This window comes from Aplidium turbinatum, chromosome 15 (genome assembly GCF_918807975.1).
Source record: "Aplidium turbinatum chromosome 15, kaAplTurb1.1, whole genome shotgun sequence".
NCBI classification, from domain to species: domain Eukaryota; kingdom Metazoa; phylum Chordata; class Ascidiacea; order Aplousobranchia; family Polyclinidae; genus Aplidium; species Aplidium turbinatum.
In genome coordinates, this window is record NC_137486.1 from 7,195,689 (window position 1) to 7,218,654 (window position 22,966).

The 22,966-nt window shown below is 36.0% G+C and overlaps 2 protein-coding genes across 2 annotated transcripts; one reads left to right on the top strand and one right to left on the bottom strand.

Moving 5' to 3' along the window:
• Positions 1 to 4,072: 4,072 nt before the first annotated feature.
• Positions 4,073 to 7,782, top strand: LOC145784866 (uncharacterized). Its single transcript, XM_082596704.1, has 5 exons — positions 4,073 to 4,166; positions 5,477 to 5,598; positions 5,917 to 6,067; positions 6,608 to 6,725; positions 7,585 to 7,782. The coding sequence occupies exons 1-5, from the start codon at positions 4,125 to 4,127 to the stop codon at positions 7,605 to 7,607; spliced, it is 456 nt and encodes a 151-aa protein (XP_082452830.1). The 5' UTR covers positions 4,073 to 4,124; the 3' UTR covers positions 7,608 to 7,782.
• A 2,228-nt stretch (positions 7,783 to 10,010) lies between these two features.
• On the bottom strand, positions 10,011 to 19,108 carry LOC145784762 (uncharacterized). Its single transcript, XM_082596610.1, has 10 exons — positions 19,086 to 19,108; positions 16,873 to 16,995; positions 16,503 to 16,732; positions 15,941 to 16,086; positions 15,672 to 15,857; positions 15,137 to 15,316; positions 14,931 to 15,051; positions 14,568 to 14,706; positions 12,909 to 14,475; positions 10,011 to 12,557 (listed from the first exon to the last, which is right to left on the bottom strand). Exons 1-10 carry the CDS (start codon positions 19,106 to 19,108, stop codon positions 12,513 to 12,515), a joined length of 2,760 nt encoding a protein of 919 aa, XP_082452736.1. The 3' UTR covers positions 10,011 to 12,512.
• Between the last annotated feature and the right edge of the window lie 3,858 nt (positions 19,109 to 22,966).

Below are 22,966 nucleotides of genomic sequence, written 5' to 3' on the forward strand. Positions count from 1 at the left end.
TTTTCTTTCCATAAACTAGCCTAGTTCAGCTGGTTCACGTGATTGTAACATACTAGGCTACTTCCGCGAAACTTCAAAAATGACTCTATGACATCATGTAGAGTTTTGAAAACAAGCAGCAAAAGCCTTCTTTTGCCTTTTCTAAACGCGCAAGGTTGCATTTTTTTGGCATGAAGAAAATATAATTGGAAATGTTCAATTCACTTTTGGTTGAAAGTCTTGTAAACTAACGCTGTGGACATTATCACACAATTTAAAAAAAAAACATTACACGGCAAGAGTAGGAAGTAGTAATTGAAAGATGTTATTTCCTCAAGTTGACTTGTTTGCGGACTCATTCAGAACCATCAACGTACTCATTTGATACCCTTGTGACAATGCTTTCGATGTAATATGTTTTGACCCAACATTCTCATAACTGCAATCAGCTGTTGCGTAAGAAAAATTGTCCTACAAATAAAATGACTTGCGTTTTTCAGATGACTATACCCCTACTAGACCACCACTTAATGTTAAGAATGATACCCAGCTTTTATTACCGACGTTTTGTCAGGCTGCACAATTGACTTTATCGAGGGGGCTGAAGCAGGTAAACACAACCTGTTCAGCAGCAAATGGTACAACACAAAACCATACTGACGAAATGAATAAAGTAGCAAGAACCAGAGTTTTACTAAGAAAGTGTTTTATTGGCCTTTAGTGGCAGTATTAGCTTCTAGTGGCTCTAGTTGTCGGCTGCTGCGTAGCCAGATGATGATAACATCTGCGCGACGTTCGAAAGGATGTGGGTTCGACACTGCTCAAGAGCACACGGCTGCATCTCGGCAAAAGACAGTTATTGGCAACCAAAATAAAGGGAGCAGCTGCCTCGAAGACTATATATCACTTCGCTGCTTCTTGTCGTCTGTTGTATTGCATCTGTGATCGCAGTGGGCGAAAATAAAAACACGTTTATTAATAATAATGACTTTTACGATATATGGTAGGCTACTGCTGCATTATGAAAATATTATGTTTTCACAAAACACGTTTTCACAATATATTCCCACTAATGTATAAGAATTAGTTTATGGCAACATTCGTTTTCATTTCTTTATTCTCTTCGTTTCATTAACATGTATAAATTAATGTGAGGTTCAGGTGTACGGTACGGGACTGGAGTTTTGGAGTATTTAGAAGCCCAAGTCTCAGGTTTCCGCCGGGGTCTGAGTGGAATGTGAGTCTGAAATTCTTGAGAGAAAAAAAAAACAGAAGCCAATCGAGATACTAATCTATAACTACTAGCAAGCAATCGGCAAACTGTTGCAAAGTTGTTATTGCTTTGCAAATAAATTAAAATCTAAATTGTAAGACCTAGTTTTTACATTCTCAAGTATAGACTACCGCAGTAGTTAAAAATGCTTAAATGTTTTCTTGTTTTAGGTTAGCCTACTCTTTGTACTAACTATGTGTTGACAAAGTGTGCAAATTATCGCATGGATTTTATCAATACCCACGTTCAAGTGCCTATTTTAGCAAAGCTTTGGGATAGTGCAAAACTTATTAAAGCGGCATTTGTGCTCATTAAGTTCAAAGCAATGTCACAAAGTTGTATGCATTAATTGAGATGGTAGTTTTGCTAGTTTTGCTAACATTTTTTGAAAATATTAATTCCAGCAGGTAATGTAAGCTTGTTTCTGTCGTCTTGTGACAATACCCAAGCATATAGACCGCGCTTTAACCCAGGAAGTACTTACTTCATATTTACAGATTCTGCAAACAATAAAAACCTTAATGTTTTGTGAAAATGTGTCTGTTCCTGTGTGAGATTTCGTAACTGCAGGTCAAGGCAAACAAACTATTTTATTGGTGATATCACGTGATCATGACGTACCTCTTCAACAATCTGTGATGTTGACAATCGGACGGATGATTAACTAACCAACCTTATTACAAGGGCAGGCGACATCACTTGATGTTGTGACAGTTCGTCATTTAAAGTTATATGAAATGTGATGTAAGTCAATTCACAAGCTTTCTGTGCAACTAAAGCCTTGCAATACTTTAACACAAAAGACAGCAATTGACAGCCATACTTTTAAAAGCTATATATGACAGAAGTATGCAACTGTAAAAGTGGGTTGAAAAAACATTTACCCTAGGAATGAGTTAACATGATTTTGAAGGGGAATGAAAGCAGTTACCTGTAGCCCATCAGATACAGTATATAGTCTACTTGAAATCTTTGTTTAATTCACTGTTTGGTCAGTGGACTATAGCACGAGGTTCGGTCATAAACTACAACTTCAAAACAACGAAACCATTGTACAAAAACTGAAATAGTGCAAGAAAGTTCTGTTTGTGTTTATAAATAGTCTATCGTAGAAAAAATAAGTAGGCTACAGTATAATTGATTGAGGATAGGATATATTTCTTATCAAAAAGGGTCTTTTCATCTTTCGACTGGCTTTGTGTGAGCTGTCTTTAAACTGAAACAAGTTCCAGTTAATAAAAAGAACACTAGGCAATCCTTTTTTGACTGACAAATACTCAACAACACAAAAACAATAAAACAAAAATAAATAAAATCAGACCAGGACTAAACCGACTGAATGCCCTGATCGAACATTTGTAAATTTTGTGTTTTGTTTTTTCAGTCTGCTTTAGTTTTGTTTCAATACATTGTTAGTTCTATTTTTGCCTAATTTCAAGTGCCAAACTCTGTTTATAACTTTGCAATTAAAATTGCGATAACTAAAATTAATAAACAATTTTAAGCGTGGCACGACATAGTGGAAAGCCAATGACACAAACACAAAAAAGTAGTACGCAATGTGAATAGAAATAATTTACCACTTGTGACGAAATTCTGATTGTGAAGCTCATAATGTTCCAAATATCAAAATCAGGACAAACCCTTGGATCAATATTCAAGTAAGATCCTAAGTTTTACTTTAAATCAGGGATTCTTAACCAGGGGTACGTGTACCCCTTGGGAGTACGAAGCACCAAAGCAGGGGGTACAACATGCAGTGTGAAATTATACGCTATTTAGGCATATGTGTAAAGAATGTGTAATGACCAAATGAAAGACTATCTTATTGAAATGAAAGCTAGTAATAAAAGCAAAATGGAGTTTGATTCAATGCAGTTGGATGCCTTCTGGTGTGCGCAACTCGGAGCACATTTTCCCAGTTAGCGAAAAAGCTTTAGAAATCATTGTGGCTTTTGCGACAACCTACCTATGTAAAACTGGGTTCTCAACTCCTGTAAACATCAAAACTAAGCCGAGGAATTGTTTGGATCCATGAGATATGCGTGTGTCCATCTCAAAGAAAGATCATTGGTCATTGTGTTCATCTCATTGATCAACAAAATAGCGATTCGTAGATTGACTCATGAATGTTGTTGCACTTACAAGACTGTTTTTAATGCATACATTCAACACGTAATTTATAAATACACTGAGTTTAAATCCTATTATTACAATTTTATTTGCTTCCGTTGGCCATTGTAAACAGTGCCGGTCTTTGGGGGGTCCGCAAATTAGGGGGTCCGCAATTTAGTCAGAAAATTAGAGATTGCAGATCATACTGTAATGTACTGTCCCTATCAGAAAATGAAGTCATTTTTGTCATTTCCAATCGAAAAAATTCAATTCGATTCACAAGCAAATAGCCTACCGGTATTTTTGTTGAACATGCTCTCAGAATGCACCAAATTCAAAGCAATTCTTCAAAAAAAGTTTGGGGAGGCCCCCCAGACCCCCGCCGCTGGGAGTCACTTTCGGCAAACACACCATCAGGCTTCGCCTGCCGGCCGTCAAAAAAAACCCTATCCTTTCAAAATACGTGGCTACGCTACTGAATTGGATCATTGTCATTGGGACCCGCAAAGCATATTCCGCACAAGCCCGAAATAACCTAAGACCATCACTGACAGGGGGTACGAGAAAATTTCATGAAAGCTCAAAGGGTACGATCGCTAAAAAGGTTAAGAAACACTACCTTAAATGGTGGCTAGTGAGGCTTTTCAAATATTATAAACTGTAAGACTAGAGCTGACTTAATGTTACTGTACTTGTTGTATGTGCAGAGTGGTAACATATACTTAAACATAATTTGAAGCTTCTTGTAGCAATAAAAATGGAAAGACATTTACGCCAAGAAGCTAGGCAAGCTCACAAGGTAAATAAATTTGGATTGGAAAGGACTTCATTGATGCAGAAGTTATTTTAAAATTGGACTGTTTCTCTCTCGAGTAGAATATCTTCCATGTCATAATAGGTTTTGCATGTTTCCAATAAATTATTCTCACTTATCCTATGAGCTCTGTTTTAGATCTTACCCTGCTGGTAAGTGGGTAACACAACAATTGTCGTTTTCGTGATCGCAAGCTATTCATGGTACTTTTAATTTCGCTTTCCTCTATGCGCTTTGAACGGCGCTATAAAGAAACCGAAGAGCATTGTTTCCCGTGACAAATGCTGTCTGACAGAAATAATGCAGCAATAATGCGATTACACCAGAATACAATTCACCAACAGTCCACCAACATAGACTTCTCCAGAATGGTCAAAACGACAAAACGAAGCAAAAAGTACAAAAGAAAATTAAACAAAAGCTTGTCGCGCTGTGGGTTGGGGAACTCTCAACACTCTACAAAGTAATGATGCGATGAAAACTGCTGGGAGTCTCTAAATCAAATGAGCACATTAACTGGAGCTGCGCAAACTTAATTACGCACCTGAATAAGAACAGTATAGTGCCTCAAACACTCCTAAATTTAAAGTTGTGTACAATGTTTTTGCTAATGTTTTATGAGTTACAAGAGTTAATTAAAACAGTGGGAGTCTAGTGGAACTTCATAAGGGAGTCCAGAAGATACTTTTGGCCCAGGGCCCGGGAGAATTTTAGGGGTCCATAACCTTTCCAAGGGGGGCGAAAAGAAGAAACTACAGCGTATTCCTTGAATATAATGCATTTTTCTTTAAAAGTGTCTTGATATAGGGCCCGAAGATTTCATTGATACCGGGCCAAAATTATTCTCTCAACGGCCCTGCATAAAAGTTTAGGGTCTCTAACAAAACCTTTAGAAAACGACAACATGTCTGCGGAATTTTTTTTATTTATTTTTGGTTTGAACAGTGTGAATATGGGGTAGCTTCTTCTTCACTAAAACGGAAGTTAGTCCGCTCGAGATAAATAAACCACAGAAAATGTCCATGTAATGGCTTATATTACAAGTGCAAGCTACCGCCAGGGTTTGAATCCAATAATGCAAAGTAGGTTATGTTTGATATATGGGCTATTTGGGATGCACCTATTAAAAAACAAAAGTACCATTGTCAAAGACATAAATAGTGAAAAATGACTAGATAAAACCTTTCGTGGGGTTTGTGTGCTATTTCAAAAATTCAGCTCATAATTTATTTTAACAAATCTTGTAATACGTAAATTGGTCTACCTAACTTTCGGAACATTTTTTTACTTTTCAGCAAGAACAGCGAGCTGAGAGACAAGAAGAGAGGCTTCACAATAAAGCTGTAAATGCGGCTTTACACGGGAACATTGGGAAAGCTATACAATTGGAGTCTAGGTCAAATGCTGCACATCATCGGTAAGAAATAACATTTCACAACCAAGTCGCCTTCATTTTATTATAACTTATAACTTGTGTCAAAGCTATGACACACACAATTAACAAGACCTGACCTTTCATTGATACCTCTCAACTATATAATTCAGTTTATTTCAAACTGACTCACTGGATTACCGGTGGATAAAATTGTATAGATTATGAAAACTGCATGCAAGCTACTAAAATTCTATGATAAACCATTTTGTTAAAAATCTATAACTTAAAACAACCCTAAACAAACCTTCTTTTTTCACCAAATGATTATCGTATATTGAATGTTCATTCTACTGATTCTAGAGCACAGGAAGCTTCACACCGCGAAGTTGCAGCTAGATCGACTGCAAATGCTATTCGCCATGGATATCCTCCTGTAGTGCCACATCACCAACCTCACTATCCTGCACCTGTCCATCATCATCGTCCTCCAGTGGACATTCATGTTGTCCATGTAATCATTCTTTTTTATTTTGGTTTGATTCACTTAGAACTTGCAGCATTATCAAACTAATTAGCTAATCTTTCAATAGCCCAATGATAAATTAAATTTTTCTAGAAATGCGCATCCAAATCCATTCTAGAATAAAACCGGATTATTCCTTGAAATGGTCTGTCAATTTTAGTGACACACAAACAGTGTTGCCTGTCATGCACTTAATTTAATTGCGGTTGATATTCGGAATTTTGTACATCTTTAACGAATTAATGCATTAAATAGAAAAGGACATGTTAGTTTATCAAAAAAATGCATGTGGACTGCTTAAATTGTTGATTGATAATACAGTACCGTTTGATAACTTCTGTGTCTCAAACACTATTGCTCAGTTTTCAAGATCCCATCTTTTTATATGTATTAAATCTTTAAAGACAGTAAATCATTGCAAAAGAACGAATTTTGCAATCAAAGTACGGCAATAAAAAATAAACACTTTTCATATGATCTTAAATTCAAATAGACTTATTGCAATATAAAAGTTTGTTTATTTCATAGCATCATCGCCCTCCAGCTGCATCCTATCCAGTGGGTCATGTTCCTCCTCCCCGGCATCATGCTGGGTATCCTCAACCAGGATATCCTCAAAACCGTCCGTATAATCCATCATATCCTGGTAAAGTATTGTAATTGGTCAATTCATTTTATTTGATGTTCATATACAGTAGAATTCGCCTATAGTGACACCTGAAAGGACCACGGAAAAAGTGTCACCATAACCGAAGTGTTACTATAGCCGAATTCTACTCAACTTTGTGTATGCAAACGGGACTTTGCAACAGGTGTCACTATAGGCGAAGTGTCACTATAGCCAAAGTCACTATAGGCAAATTCTACTGTAATTTGGTCTAAGAGCAAGCCATAAAAAGCTAGCCAATAGAAAATTGGTTTATGTGTGGTTTAGTTTCATTTTTCTTTTTCTTCAGGCTTACGTAGGCCTACTTGACTCACTGTTTCGGTAAACTTCTGATCAAATGTAGTTTTTATATGAAACCCTTATCTACGTATTGTAAAGCGTATGGAAAGATTTGTCGTAATAGATTGGTTATGGTGTCACCACTCCTGTGATCTTCCTATGAGACCAAAAATTTGAGATAAAATAATCTTCTTATTTTCTTACTATAGTAAATGCAGCAGACTACATATAGTGACCACCAATGGCCCGATGCTTCTACAAAGTCTGATAAACAGCCAACAAGGTTTAAAACGGTTTTCATAGTCCAAAGATAGCTTTTTTAATTGAACAAGCGTTAAACAAGCACAAGAAAATGTTTTCAATCAACCAAGAATTAGTTAACTTAAACTTTTCTTCAAAACAGAAAAGTGACACTGATTTTAAATGTATCTCCTTGTTTGACGTGTAGTTTTAAACCTCCTCACTAGATAGGTGAAAGCAACATGTGATTGATATTTACACTAAGTCATTTTGATTTAATGTATATTCGGTTACAGCATCTTATTTATTTTTGTTTTAGGTTACCCTCCCTACAATGGCTAAGTGAAAGATTTATCTGCGAAAAAAAGAAGGGAAGACTTTTCCATTTTTCTTTGTTCATTGTAATCAAAAAAATGTAAATTTTTTTCATGTCAAAATTTTCTATAACTTGGTGATCTACAAATTTGAAAGTTGAAAGCGTTCAATAAAGCACATTTCAGACTGCAGAGGGAATAAACAAGGCTTATATTATTTACTTGATTGTTAGGCACATTCAGCACATTATTTGTTTGAATCAAAAATATCGCTCAGGGATTTGTATTAATTGATGCTTATCTTTATTTGTACTGAGCATACATTGGTATGGGAAGAAAACAAAAAAAATACAGTAGGCTATGTAATCTAAAATCTTTTAAATATAGATTTTTCATAGCACAACATCCAAAAAGCTAAGCAGTCTGGAATCCGAAGTACTGCAGTCTGGTTTTATTGGCCCACATTTATTTATTTGCTTCCGATATGCACACATGTTGCACATTCATATGGAATTACATGAGATAAAAAACAAAGTGAGGAAAAATACACTAAACCTATCTATAGCCTTGTTTCAAATTCAAATTCCAGTTACGAAATCAAGTAGTGTCCGTGTGCTTATGGAATGTGGGTCTACAATCTGAGGTAAATAGAAGTCGGAGTTTTGGAGTATTCAGGCGTCACAGTTCCCAGTTTCTGCCGGAGTTGGACTGGAGTAGGAGTCTGAAATTTTAGGATAAAACAGGAACCGGACTGGAGCCAGAGTCTGATTTTCTTGCGAGATAATATTTTTAACATACAGATATTTACGCTGTAGCCTACTTTGCAGTTCACGCAGTTGTTATTTTTGTACACTTCTACAGGCTAGATGTTGTTATTAAGCAGTATATTTTTTTTCAAAATATGCTTCTTTTTCATGACAGACAGGGAAAGTATAAGTGCTATGGTATAAAAAATCTAGATTGTGGTTTATGAATTGTTTTAGGAGCTGGATTGGAGTTTGAAATCAATATGCCAAAAATATTTAGAACAAAAGTTCACTTTGAGGTCATAGACTTCAGAGTCGGAGGGGAGCAGGAGATAACCTAACTCTGTACACCTCTGCCTACAATAGAAGAACTAAGTGTTGTCGCACACCAACAAATAAATTTCCTTATAAGTGCTTCACAAACTCTCCAGTGCAACATCATTTTGCCACCACTTATTCTACCAAAAACTGGCTTAAAGATTTTTATTAAGTTAAATATAATCTCTAATTAATATAAAAAATGTCTTTGCTTGTTTTTAAGCTCTTTTTTAACATTTAATAACATCTCTGTGATGCCAAATATAATTATTCTAGGGCCTCCGAGAGAAATCATGACTGGTCGGGAAACGATACCTAAAATGGGCCCCAAAAAATATTTTTCAACAACAATACAAGTAGCGAATTTGTATAATGCAGTGCATCATGTGTCTTAAGCTGAACTTGCCTAATTTCCTCAGCGTGAAATTGAATTCCTTTAAACTTTCGATTTTAAACAACGTATATATCTACTGTAGCCTATATGAAAAAACTGTATGCTATTCAATACGAAAATCAACAAAAATCACTCGACTACACTTGCAGCAAAATCAGAAGTAGCATCTACAATGATCGAAAAATACATGTAACTACGCATTTCATTCAAAAATTTGTTTATTTTTAAGTTGATAAATTTTTATTTTAGTAGTAAAAATGGGCCCCCTCAAAAGTGACAAAACCAAAAACTACTCCTATTTCCTTTACAATGTTATGCTAGGGGGAAAGTAGCCCGACTTCCCCCCCTCTCGGAGCCCTTGAATTATGCAATACAGTTCAACGTCACCTCTGGAACGATGTCTGCATATTACTGCTCAACGAGGTCCAGAGACATCCCAGGCGAAGCTTGTTGCGCAAAAATAGATTTTTTATCGATTTCAGATTTGAGCGATTTCATTGTAAAGACTAAAACAGGAAAACAATTTGGACCTTAAACAGTTAACGTGGCCTCATGCAAACAGTTTTTTCTAACTTTCTCTCATAAAAATGTTCTGTGTGCGTTACTGGCCTAAGCATCAGTTTTCTGGATTGCGTTGCGAGTAGTGAAAGGAGCTGTGTATTCTGCGCGTTGTCTGCATACTACAAACTGCTTTGTACAATAACTAATAATAATTTTAAGAATGCTTTGCACTGAAATAATTTCAAACGTGCTATTAAGAACAAATCAACCTTAATACTCAACAGCTGTCAGTTTAAGTGAAAAGTCAGCACTTCCTTTTCAGTTGACGAGTAGCTTCTACACATGCGCAACTAGTTGGGTTGATTTCAACTTTAATACAGAAAATAATAGGCTAACCAAATAGCCTAAACTTATTCCACTTCTGGAGTTCTCGTTCTCAACTGGTTAAGAGTGATAATGCAACAAATGACTTTTTCTTTCGGATTTGTAAAACTTTTGCCTGTACAAACGACACAAAAATAAATATAAGGGGAAGGCAACAAAAGACGCCATTGCAAGGAAATCGAGGCTAAAATGCAATATTCTTCAAACACAAATCAATACGATACTAATAGGCAAACATAGTTTCATTTCCTCATAAATTTTGATGATGCATCAAATAGTCGGTTCTTTTCTTCGGGTGATAAAAAGTTAGTTTTGATGATTTTTAGACACAATTAGGAATTGAAAATAGCCTATTTGATGTTAAAACTAAAGGGGCTCAAGAGATAACATCACAAAAACGTCTCTTCAAATCGAGCAATAAAAATATATCGCAAAAAATATTGTCGCCTGTTAATACTGTGCGACTTCAATGAAGCTTACAATCACATTCGCTACATAAGCTGAACATCTACTCGTCAAAACTGAAACACATTTTTTCAACAACAAAAAACTGAAATGCATAATTGAACAAATAGAAAAGGCTGCGCTGATACACAGGCGACTCTTGGCACACCAGAAAAATCGAACTGCAAAAAAAGATCGTGCAACATAAATTTCTCAACTTTACCGGGAATTACAGCAAAGTTGCACTGACACAATGAAACATACTTTTGAAAAACAAAGATGGACGACAATTTCGAAAAGTAAAAACATCGTTTACAAGCATGGGAAAAGGTAATTTACAAGAACTGCGATTGAAACGAACAAAAGCATGTGAAATAACAAACAAAAGCTAATCAGTCAACTCACAATGCAAGTAAAATTTGAATTCTTTACATATCACGTCAATATCAACGCTTTGAGGAACAGCATCGGGAAAAAAGCAGGTTGTTGCACACATAATCTGTTTGTCCTTGGTTTCGTATTGGGACAACCATCTGCGAGAATGATCGGTTCATGTAAAATTAGTGTCTACATGGGTGCATGATAAACTTACCTTTATCAGCCCAATAAGCCCATTAATTTACCAGATATTCAGTGTTATGCACTATAAAGCTCATTCGTAGTACGCTTTTATAGTATCGTTTTACACAAACTACCAGCTGAAAAATGAATAAGGGAAAGGCGCGTAACACACTGTTACCATAATAATCGCCTGAAGAATTGCAATATTATTCATAAAGCAAAGAAACATGTCATGTTTCTAAGCGAGGATTTGTAATACATTTTTATAAACAACTACTGATGAAATGAGTACACGTAAAGAAAAGAAAATCGAAAACAAAAAAATGGAAATCAGATTGCTTGTAACATAATTACCCATTTGTCAATTTGTTTATTGTTAAACATTTACAGATGCTGCATCAATGCAATCAACTCGACAACTGGTTTGCTAGTCTCTAATATTGTACCATAATGAAATCGTAGTCAGTTTGCAGTGTTACTTTTTTGTATTTTTATGTCGAATTTTTAAAATAAAACCCGGATGTACAAATAGTAACTAAGCGTTGCATCTTAAACCAAAAATCCAAAGCTTCCGTCAAACCGAAAAGAAGGGGCTCATTTGAAGTAATTACGTCCACAAAAGAGCCTGTTCTACTCGATGTAAAATCTTAGCCAGATTTTTAGTATCTACAGTTTTGAAAATATCGAACTATCAAAAATATCGAACAAAGAATTTTTAAAGCATAAAGAATTTGTTTCAAAGGAACGGTTTTAAAAGTTTCAGCGAATATGGTTTCAAGGCGCTATAGCAACTTTAGGTAAAAGTGTTCAATGTAACTATATTTCAGTAAGTAAACTGCAATAAGTGGAACGTCAACTATTAAACTAATTAAAACAATCAAAAAGAAAAGTAGTAAAATATAAGCGATAACAATCAAGGATTCATCAAGTATTATGCATTTAATAAAATTACAAAAGCGGATTGGAAACCCGTTACAGAATTGGTGGTGCACTGTAGACATGGCTCGGTGGTATTCGCCAACATCGGTTGCGTGCTTTGTCTCACCGACATTTGTGCCAAGTTCATCTTTGGAGACAACAAAAAGAAAAACTATGCCCAGGAAGATAAGTTAGTGAAATTATAGCGCTGAAAGCAACAATTGGAAGATTCATGTCATGCGAAGTTTTGTGCAGAGCTTTCAATTTGGTTTCTTTGCTTAGTGTCAATATTGAAAGTGTTTGCAAAAAGCAAAATCATTCTTTGTATTCGTCTTGGGGTAAATTGCGATTAGCCCAGTGTGCGTAGGTTCACACTATCAGGTAACAAATCAAAAGTTTCATGATACGTCGAATAAAGATTTTTTGATACTGAACATTATTTTCATGACTTCATAAGCAACGTGCATTAAAAATTAATTTAAAACTTTTACAAGCTACAAGACTGAATCAATAATTAAAACCTATTGGTAAAAGAATGGAAGAAAATGACAGATTTACAAATAACAATCTCCTATTGTAGGAGAACTTTTCCGTAACAATGACAGGTTACGAGTCTTGGCACGAGAGTCGCTTGCCGGATGCCGGATGGCAGGAGACAAGGATCTCATCAAGCACGATATGTCGGCCCTTCGGTCTCGGAATAAAGCATTTCCTAAAGAAAAAAAGCGTAACATAGTTAGTTTAACGTACACCATCAAAGAGTAATGATTCGTCATTGCATATCACTAGGGAACTGTGTTCCGAAAGCTAATGCAAACCGCTACTACCACAGCGGATCCGCAACGTTAGGTTAAAACTGGCCGTTTGTATCTACATTTGTAAATCAAAAAGTAATTTGAACACTTTTAGTTGATAAAACTTTTCGTTGAACGAAAATGCTATTTGATACTTCGTAGCCTACACGTTTCGATATGGTATAAGGTATTTTGTGAGTACTGGAATGTAAAAAATAACCTATCTTCATAAAGAAAAAGTGGTTACCGATGTATTTTGTTCAACTCACCGTGGCAGACATGTGGCCGTATTTTCGCATCCATTCCTGTCCACCTTCAACCTGATTTTGCGAGGCAGCAGCGTAAAAAGCAGCAGCTGCGGCTGCCTGATATTGCTCCATGGTCGAAGGATGTCCAGATGAAATGGAATATTGGACGTGGTAGTTCTTATCATTTGACCAAGTCTGATGTCCTTGAGCTGCACGGTCTTCATGAGAGCATGACGATACAGGAAAGTCGTTTTCAATAAATTCAGGAGGAGATTGACTAGCCGGAGAGCCACCTTGATTAAACGGTGATCCTGAATGAATAGATTGAACTGGAGAGCTTTGGACATTTAAGAAGACATTTTTAGGTGACGTATGAGCTCCTTCCTTCGGATGGTGTGTGGAAAGGTTGGTGGGTTGCATTACATTATCATTACAAGATGTTTGACTCCAGTTACGTTCACATCGTACTAAGTTAGACTCTTCACTGGGATAATGTTGGTTTGGCGATTGAGTTGGACTTTGATCATGATAAGAACCAGGACTCTGTGCGTTTTTATAAGATGATGAAATTGATCGCTGCTGCTGAATAGCAACATGATCCGGTGACATCTTGAGGTTGTTGCAGAGAGGAAGGCGACTTTGTTCTACAATCTGATTATCCGTGATAGCGTTAGCGTCTCGAAACAATTGATCAACTGAGTGTCGCGCGGAAGAAATTCTCTTCGTGGACACACGGGAAGCGGGTCTGGCATGTTGTGTCGGTGAGTGGGTATGAGACTGATTCACTTGGCTGGGAACAGAGTCTGACTGTTGATAGTAGGCGGCTTTGGCATCAAGGTTTCTGTTCAAAGAAGTAGAATATTGATTTGCAAAGTCTTGCGTAGACTTATTGTAATAGGAGCTTTCTTGATGTGAAGATCCTAGTTGAGCGTTATTGTTTTGATTTTGGTGATGACTGTGCCCATTTACTGGTGAAAGGTCTTCAGTGGTTTGTGCAGGTGATCGTTGAGATGGACGGAATGTGAGAGAGTGCTGACGAACTGGAGCAAGAGTTGTGTATCCACCTTCAAATAAATAGCCAGTGGGAGTGGCAGGATTGTGAAGTTGTGCAAGGTATGACTCTTCAGTGGAAAAACCACGATAGAGCATATGAGGATGGTAGGAGGCGTCAGGAAAAGATGTGGAGTGTTGTAGAGGCGCATGATATGCTCCTGTGGCATAAGGCATTTCAGATGCCGATCGTAAAAGCAATTTGTTTGGTGGCATTGTAAACATCTCTGATCCGTATGGGGATGAGGAAGTGCTGTCAATAGAACTCATCTTTCGTTTGATTAGTTGGCGTCTAAGAATGGACTTAGTATCAAGATTGTCTCCGAAGATTTGTTGTGACCTTGATATATGGGCATCTGAGTGACCGATTCCAGTTGGTGATGTCAACGGTGACGTAGCTGTAGAACTGACGTCACTGTTAATTGCTGCACTAAGAAGAGTAGATCGATAAGCAAGATACTGTCTTTGAGCGGTGGTGTAGTGCTCGGGAAACGGGAGAAGATTATGGTGGATGCGGAAGTATGGAACATCTTCTTCACTGAAAAAAATAAAACTGTGTGTAAAATTTTGAATCCTTTATCAAAGTAATAAAGTAATTCCAAAAAGATGAGAGAAAAACCAGAAACTTACCTAATGACAATGTAGTTGCAAACAAATGAATTGCCAATGCTCTCTTGCGATTTCTCTGCTGTGATGTCGACCCATTCAGTGGATCCATCTTTTTTTATCATTCGAAGCACACAAGCAAAAGTGGATCCATCTTCCTTAACTATAAAGAAGAATGTACTTTAAAAGAAACAGAACTCTGCAAGCATGCAAAGGAAAATACGTGTATTCTGATGTTTCATTGCTTGCCCTGAGATATTAAAGTTTAGCTACAAATCAGATAAACTAAATGATAAAACTATTCTATTGCACTAACTTGGGTTATTGTCGGTTGTATAAGTAACAAAGTGGGAGGAACAAAGAATTACAACCCTCGTAGAATCTTACCAAATTTTAAGTGCTGTTGCCTTGCTTGTTCAATGTCTTCAGGATAGATCCATTCATACCAGCTGGTATTTTCAAGTTCTTCTGATTTGTAGCCAAGAAGAGATTCGACTGTGTTTGGAACCTAGAGACATAATTCTAGAGTTGGTTTCAAAGCCAAAACGACACAAAAATATATCTCCTTGTCGATTGAAATGTACGTAGCTCACCTCAAGAAACTTCATGTCTGGACCATGAACTGCCTTGAACTCCATTGCTCTTGGACTGGGATGATGTCGAACGTCAGTTACAGGTTTGGACTCGACGGGAGAGCAAACGGCAAAGAAAACTGTGTCACTCCAATCACTGCTCATCTCTGGTTGGTGGTAGCGACCAGTCACGTGAACAATCTACACCAACAAATCAGTTGAAAAATGAATGTTGTTTTACTTACATTTTTGCGTACATGTAGCATTTAAGCCTATAGTTATAGCCTATACACCTAGAGCAGGTATAAGTCTTCACGACCTGAGTCAACACGTTTTTGTAGTAAGGAGGCCTGTGAGCATTGAGAAATGTGTCAGGTAAACAAGATCATTGAATGATTATACTTGATTTGGTTACAGATGAGCTGCCAGACCAAGATTGACCTAACTCTGGTATCTGCCTGCTGACGAAACCACTACTCGGGTATGGATCCGCTTATTTTTTAGGGTAGCTTGCGGTGCAGAGAAGCAAGAGAAAATCATTTCTATTGGCACTCACCTTATTCTTCCAGGATCGCATTTGTGTTTTCATATATCTTGATGTTGACATTCTACAGAAGAAAGACAATCTTCTTGCTTCTCCTCTGTCATCATGAGGAGGAACATCTAACTGAGCCCTGACTTGATCATGGTCTTCTTTGTCGACAAAATCATAAATGCTGTCGCCTTGACTAGCAAGCTCCACCTGTCAGAAACAAAACTGTGAAAGACGGGGGGTTTTATGACTGACAATAGAGCAAGCTATTGCATTCTTTACGAAAAACTTACCACGGTATTTCCAAGATAGTCTAATATATTCTCAGATGAATACAAAATTTTTCCATCTCTGTTGAACACCAGCAAAAACCCACAAAGAGAAGAAGAAAATTCTGGCACAAGACTACAGCCCATTGCTGAGTCGCAACTGATGCATTCTAAAAACAAAACATTTGATTACTATTTTTAAGCGTCCTATTAGACAATATTGTGTTTTTGATATGCGAGAATTGAAAAGTCTTAAAGCAAAACTTTTATTTTATAAAGTTTTGATGGTGGACAACCAGAAATGTCCTGCAAAGAGGGTATCCCACTTGAGACTGGTATGCGCATGGCGCACCCAATATTAAGTTTATTTACTTGAAAATGTCTCAAAAGTTTATCGCTAAACGGTAGGCTAAGTTAATGACAAAAGTTGGCACTCAAGTATCCGATCATTCAATTATCGCTATTCTGGTGTCAATCCGGTTTGTTTTTCAAATGCTTCGTTATTTCAATACAAATAGAAAGACATTGTATTTAGACCTGAGCTAAATTGCACATTAACTGATTGACAGGATAATGAATTATGTACCTTTCTTGAAGAAAGTCGCTTTTCTTATGAAAGTGTTTGTCAGAGCGAGTATTCCAAGGTATGACAATCGCTCCCTTGCACTTTTTTTAAGCGGAAGAAGATTTTGAAGCTCACGAATTTCTGCATTGATCAAATCTCTGCGCTTCTTGGAAAGAATCCTCGGCTCAGGTCCATCTGCGCTTGCAGCTGTTGCTTCCGTATTATGTGTATTGTTTGCAGGATTCCACCGTCTAAAATTATACAATTGTCATTCAGTGATTCCGGGTTCTAGTTAGTTGTATTTTGTATGCTTAGCATTGACAAACAGTTTATGCTCACATTGTTATGTAACGTAATTTGTTACAATACAGCATTGTTTCAGAATTCTTACCCACTCATGATAGACTGCGAGAAAAGGATGCACTCGTTTTTAATTCGGATGTTTGGATCTTTTTGAGTTACTTGCTCGTGTACTTGTTGCAAAGGCGATCTCTGATGTTGCATAACAAAACTTCTACAAAAGAAAATAAACTAATTTCAATGATAAATCATTAACTCATTATTATACACTAATGGTAAATCGCTAACTAATTATTGGCTTAGTAAAGTGATGATACACAAACAATTCCACGATTACTAGTTATGATGACTGAAAGGTCTGAAATCAAAGTGACTTGCAAAAAAAAATGACCGAGTTCAACTACAAAAAAAGAGCTCGGCTCAAAGCTCTTGGTTACAACCGTATGACACACTATAAAGAAGATAAATGAAAAGAGGAACAGGAACCAGTTCTTCAAAGTCTGCTGTATCATGGAAACAAAAACTTTGTTGACAGTTTTGCGTGTTGGATGTGATATAATACAACTCTCGTAAAACTTTTCCGAAAATATTTTTCGATATTTTGCATGCACTAACATCGCGCAATAGGAATTTACCCAATCTCGATTTACCTCAAATGAACCAATTACAGTGCAAAAATGATGAAGCTAATTACACTGATTTGGACAAAATCGTGGTATGCAAGGGAAAGAAAATGTATATATAAACAGAATAAAAGCTTGTGACGGCTTCCAGAAAGTGACGTAAAATGCGTAGTCAAGCGTAAAGGATCTCGTGCAAACAAACGATTATTCATAAAGCATTATCAACATATGACAAGTCATGAAATGAAATATTATTTTCTGGCCAGGTTGGCAGAAGCGACAGATTAATCACTGTGGTACTGGGATATATCCAGTGGTGATGATTAATTTGTTTCAAAACTCCATTCCTTTACATCTATTACACGATTTTGTTCAAACAAAATACTTTTTATTGAAATTTATTGATGAAAATTAAGTTTGTTTTAAAATATTTAAGACAAAAAAATACAAAGTTATAAAGAAAAATTCAATTTTTTTGCATTCAAAGTCATAGATTAAAAACTTTGATGAAATAAGAAACGCTTCAACCATAAAAAATGTATCGAAAGAGTGAGGTGTATTAGCTTCCTTTTGTACAGCAAAAAATCAACATAAAGTCGTCAACATTAAAGCACAAACGACTGACACCATTTAGCTTTAGCCGGTATTAAACAATAGAATTGTTATGACAAAAACAATACAAGTTTTTTGGTTTGTAAAGACAACACGCCTTAAATGAAGCTTTCCATCAAAGCACGAAAAAGATCCCCCTTGCTACTCGACCATTTGCGCACGTTGATATTTGGCTGTAATTATGAGTTAATTAACATTTGTTTTGTAAAGTATTCGAAATCTTTAAGCGAAATAAACATCAATTAACATAAAGGTAATCATTCAACGTCATATTTGATTGACGTCAAACGACACTTTGTTTACTAAACAAAAAACTGTCATGATTTTAGTAGATAAGTTACAGTACTTTGTTCAACTATAAACAGAACAAACCAATGAACAAGGCAGTGATTATGTTACAATAAAAAAAAGAGATACTGCCAACGTTTTTGTCTAGATGTCATCTAACCATATTCCAGACGTTGGAAAAATGTTTAAGAAAATTTTAAAACAAAAAACGAATCTGCCGGAATGGTTTAGTGAATACAATGAAATCCGCAATATATGATCCCACCTTGACATTAAATTTGCTGTATATTTTAGTATCTTTCGAAACATGGCATTTCTGTTCGATCATTTTGCAAACCAACCGAGGCAATATTTCAAGCCCTGTTGCATGTTGCAATATGGCTTTTCCAAGTAACGTCTAATAAAACTATTGTTCATTCAATTCAATTTATTTTTCTTTGTCAGAATGCAAAAGAAATGATATTGTGAAAAAGAAACACTTTTCATGAAACACTTTTCACTTTACTTTTTGAAAGACACTTCACAATGTGTATGACAAATTATAATTTGCTTGATTTAAAACTAGTCGATTATTATGGCATAAGAAGTGTGATATTAAAGCTCTCGTGGCCAGCAATTGCAGTCAATAAAAAATGCGAAAGTGTTATATATGAGTTTGAGCATCCGGTACCACAAACATCTGAAACTTTCAGTGATCAGTTGAGCTCGGTTTATGAAGCCAAGTTCAATTTGATTATTGCAAATTGGCGTAAACGAAACGCTTTAGCTACTAGAAACTTACGCAGGCTTTCCGTTCGGGGCCATAAGGATGCTTGATTGAACTTTGTGTCTTAGACTTGCTGCCTTTTCGGTCAAGTACTTTTAAATCTTCAACAAGCTGACACTTAACGTGATGATTTACGGATAGATGGCTAAAATTTCTTGACTTTACAACTGCAAATGCTCTTTTCCTTAACGTGCAATTTTTATCCTCTGACAGTTTAGACAAGTGCACTACAATTTAGCTGAACCTGCATTTCTAGCGCAGGCCTATTTTCCTTCTCATATTTTTTCCTTTTTTCTTTTTCTTTATATGCACGAAAAAAGATTTCATGCGAGAAAAAAGTTCTGTGCAGTGTCTCGCTTTGGAGAAGCTGACCAGCTGTTTGTCCAACTTTTCAAGATAATACTGTATCTTGATCCAAACCAACAATGAAAAACTCAAGAAACTGAGCTACTTTTATTATGGGCTGATGTTGTTATTTTAGTTGTTTTCATTCTCATCTAACGTTTTGATTTCTAACAAGGACTTCATCTGCAACAAACCTAACAAAAAACTCTTTTACGTTGAATGGTGAGATTTTTGTTTAGTTTCTCCTATCACTGTCCCACCCTGGCTAGATGATATTAATATGCTTCATTGTATTTTCAGAGGCACTGAGAGCGTCCACGTTTGGAAATTTTTAAAAATCTCTTAACATGGACAAACCACAATTTTGAATACTTAATAAGAACTATGGACAATCGATCGTTGTGGAGACTCACGATAGCCGACGCCTTATTCAGGCATGGCCGATGATGATGGTGATTTTCAGGTGAGTTGTGCGATATGGGTTAATGTTAGTTTTTGTTAAAACGTTGGAAGCGAATCATGTTAATTGCTCAAATTTCACATTGTTTGTAATCCTTGAGGATTTGAAACAGTTACTGAAAATCTTCATACCTTTGTACCCGGAATCAGAACCATAATAGTGTTTGACTAGTCAAACCTCCAAAGTAACACAGATCGTCACTTGCTAAAATGTTTTTTAAGTTCTGGTTTAATGAACAAATGTGCTCTAGACTAAATACCTTGTGGTCTATTATTATTTAACTTTTTAATATTTCCTAGAGAAATGTGTAGGCTATAACCTACTGCATCACGGTTACCATTTTCAAATTGTAAAGCTATTCTTTGCTTTGTCAAAGGCGGCTTGGATTTTCAAAAGCCTGGTAGTTAAAAACTCGTTTATATTTACTTAAAAGTTGCATTATGTAATCTAAAATTTGAATGTATTTCATTTACTAAATAAACTGCTGTTAAATGAACTAAATTACAGCATGATAAAGTTGTAAATATTTATTTTAGAATGGCGTGCGAATGATTAGTGACTGTTAAACCAATTCTAAGACGTAGTGTCGCAGCTTTCACGTTTTTTGTTTATTGGCGGCATGTTCATTTTGCTTTAGCAGTCCATTCAATCATCAAAAAGATTTTGGATGATTTTCAAAAAAATGGTACAGTATATGCACATTTGCACACATGAAAGCGAATATACGTTGTACGGCTATTGGAAGTCAAACATGTCTAAAAGCATTGAATTTAACTGATTGGTCGCACGCGATGATGTTTGATGTTTCGCCAACGTGCCCCATTAGCCAATTGTTGGTATCTAATGAATTATTTTTAGCCAAGCGTTTCGCCAGCTTCGAAGAACGCAGCATTTCTGCTGAGTAAACCGAGCAGTTTTTTAAATGTCATTTTTGGATGCCTTTCTTTTATTACGCCCAACCAAGCAATACATTAGTAACCTATACTCTATAAATGCAACAGGACGGTAATAAAATTGTGTCTATACGTATTGCGTTAGACTAGATGGGGAAAAACACGAAACATAATTACTCGTTTGCGTGGTAAAATCAATCAATTAAACTCAGCGATTACAAAAATTCCGAAAAATCCAATAAAAGCTTTCAAAGTTAGAAAATTACCAGGAAATTAGTCGTTAAACACTAATACATTGAAAGGCTAACGAAATGTCAGTACATTTTTTATAAGTTGTTATTTTTATTTTTTGTTGTAGACACTTACATTTATTCGGAAACTGGAGATATTTCTTAACAAATGTGGCAAAAACACATAAATCATCACTTTTGATCCGAATTACTTTTTTTCGGCATTCAAGTAGGCCTAGCGTGATATGCTCTGCTGCACTATCAAACCAAGTCCGAAAAATCGTTACTTTGAAGGAATGTCGGCGTAAAACCCAAATTTTAAAAAAGCTTAAGGGCAAGTTGTCGATATATATTGATCATAGGTATGTAGCGGTTATGTGACAAAATACTGGTCAAGACTCATCAAACTCAGCGGTCAGCAACTCAGCAACTGGTTATGTCTTCAAAGTTTACGAATTGAATTCAATTTTTTTTTCGTAAAAGATATTTTTCAGGATCCAATCTTTTTGCAGCTGTTATTAAATTTTAAGCATTTCAGGAGAAATCAATAATCCTGCACGCTTTTAAACTGTCGGTCAATGTGTTATGCTTAGAACAATTAGCAAAAGTTTAGTATTATTTACAACTACCTGCAGATACATCTACCATTCGTTTCCAGGCCGCCATGGTTTGTTACGAAAACGCCGGCATCCTTGACTCATGTATAAAGAAAATGTTTTTACACGTCATACTTCGGCAACGTTTTATATCCCAACGTCATTTTTTGAGAAAGCAATTTAAAAACATAGTAGACTGCAACTACAAGCCTCATTCAGTTGATTTTAATTATTTGAAATCAATTTCCCTGAGGAAACAGAATGTAACAAGTTGGTGAAAGAAATCAAGTGTCGCATAACATTCAATTTTTTTTCTAGGGGGTTCAATTTTCAAAATAGCATTTTTTTAATGATGAAACCTAAACATTTTTTACCCAGACAGCAAATCAGTCATATTTTACTTGGATTCAACGTCTGCAGAAACTTACACGCGAAATGTTAAAGACATTAGACATACAGGCGAATGTTAAAAACTTCATGGAAACAAAAGATCATTAACGATGAAGTATTATCCAAATTTAATTCAAGCAAAATTCTCTTTCAAATAGTCAATCAAGGAAATTGAAATCCTTCGGACACAATTAAGGCAAAACTAGGTACAAAGATCGTTAATAGAATGGAAAATAAATGGTAAAAGAAACAAAGGCAGACGAAGAATGATTTGGACAACAAGCACCTCTAAATGGACAAAATTAAATTACGAAAGTGCAGTATGAACAGATAATAAATGAGAGCAATGACGCATTGTATCCAACTCTCAATACGAGGAAGAATCAAAATGATGATGATGACAAAGTAGACTTCAATGCAAGCATAAGGCGACAGGTACATTTTCCAACTATAGAAGGTTACTTTCAATTCGTATACCACGTCCTAGCTCAAATGTTAAATTCCAGTTTACACTCGAAACGATTGAACCAGACAGGAAAGACTTTTTATCAACAACTCTGTCGTATAAACCTTGGAGAGACGTCACTTTTATAATATAAGTTCCCATTTAAAATACATTGGAAGTTATTTTTATTTCGTGATACTGCAGCAGTCAAAGTCAGACATATTTTGAAAATGACTCCATACCCGGAGCTGCTTGTGGATTTATCAGAGCGCATGACACTGTCAATCGCCGTCTTTTATCAAAGATTCTCAATACCACCAAGAACTTGTACAATATAAAAATGGTGTTAGTGTAAAAAAGGTGTAAATTAGGTGTAAAAAAGGTGTAAATTAGGTGTAAAAATGGTGTTTTTAGTGCAAAGTTAAAGATTCCCACAATCAATAAGTGACATTGTCACAAATAAGGGAAGAAATGTTTCAAACAATGCCACAGTTTTTAAGTTAAAGTCCCTAACCTAGACCCTTGAACTGATAAAAA

Excerpts from the sequence above, each read along its gene's own strand:
- LOC145784866 (XM_082596704.1), top strand. The coding sequence starts at position 4,125 with ATGGAAAGACATTTACGCCAAGAAGCTAGGCAAGCTCACAAG. Across the intron at positions 6,068-6,607 it reads TGGACATTCATGTTGTCCAT|CATCATCGCCCTCCAGCTGC; the intron begins GTAATCATTCTT and ends TTTATTTCATAG. Across the intron at positions 6,726-7,584 it reads GTATAATCCATCATATCCTG|GTTACCCTCCCTACAATGGC; the intron begins GTAAAGTATTGT and ends TTTTTGTTTTAG.
- LOC145784762 (XM_082596610.1), bottom strand. The coding sequence starts at position 19,108 with ATGGCCCCGAACGGAAAGCCTGC. Across the intron at positions 16,087-16,502 it reads AGCGACTTTCTTCAAGAAAG|AATGCATCAGTTGCGACTCA; the intron begins GTACATAATTCA and ends TTTTGTTTTTAG. Across the intron at positions 12,558-12,908 it reads ACGGCCACATGTCTGCCACG|GAAATGCTTTATTCCGAGAC; the intron begins GTGAGTTGAACA and ends TTTTTTCTTTAG.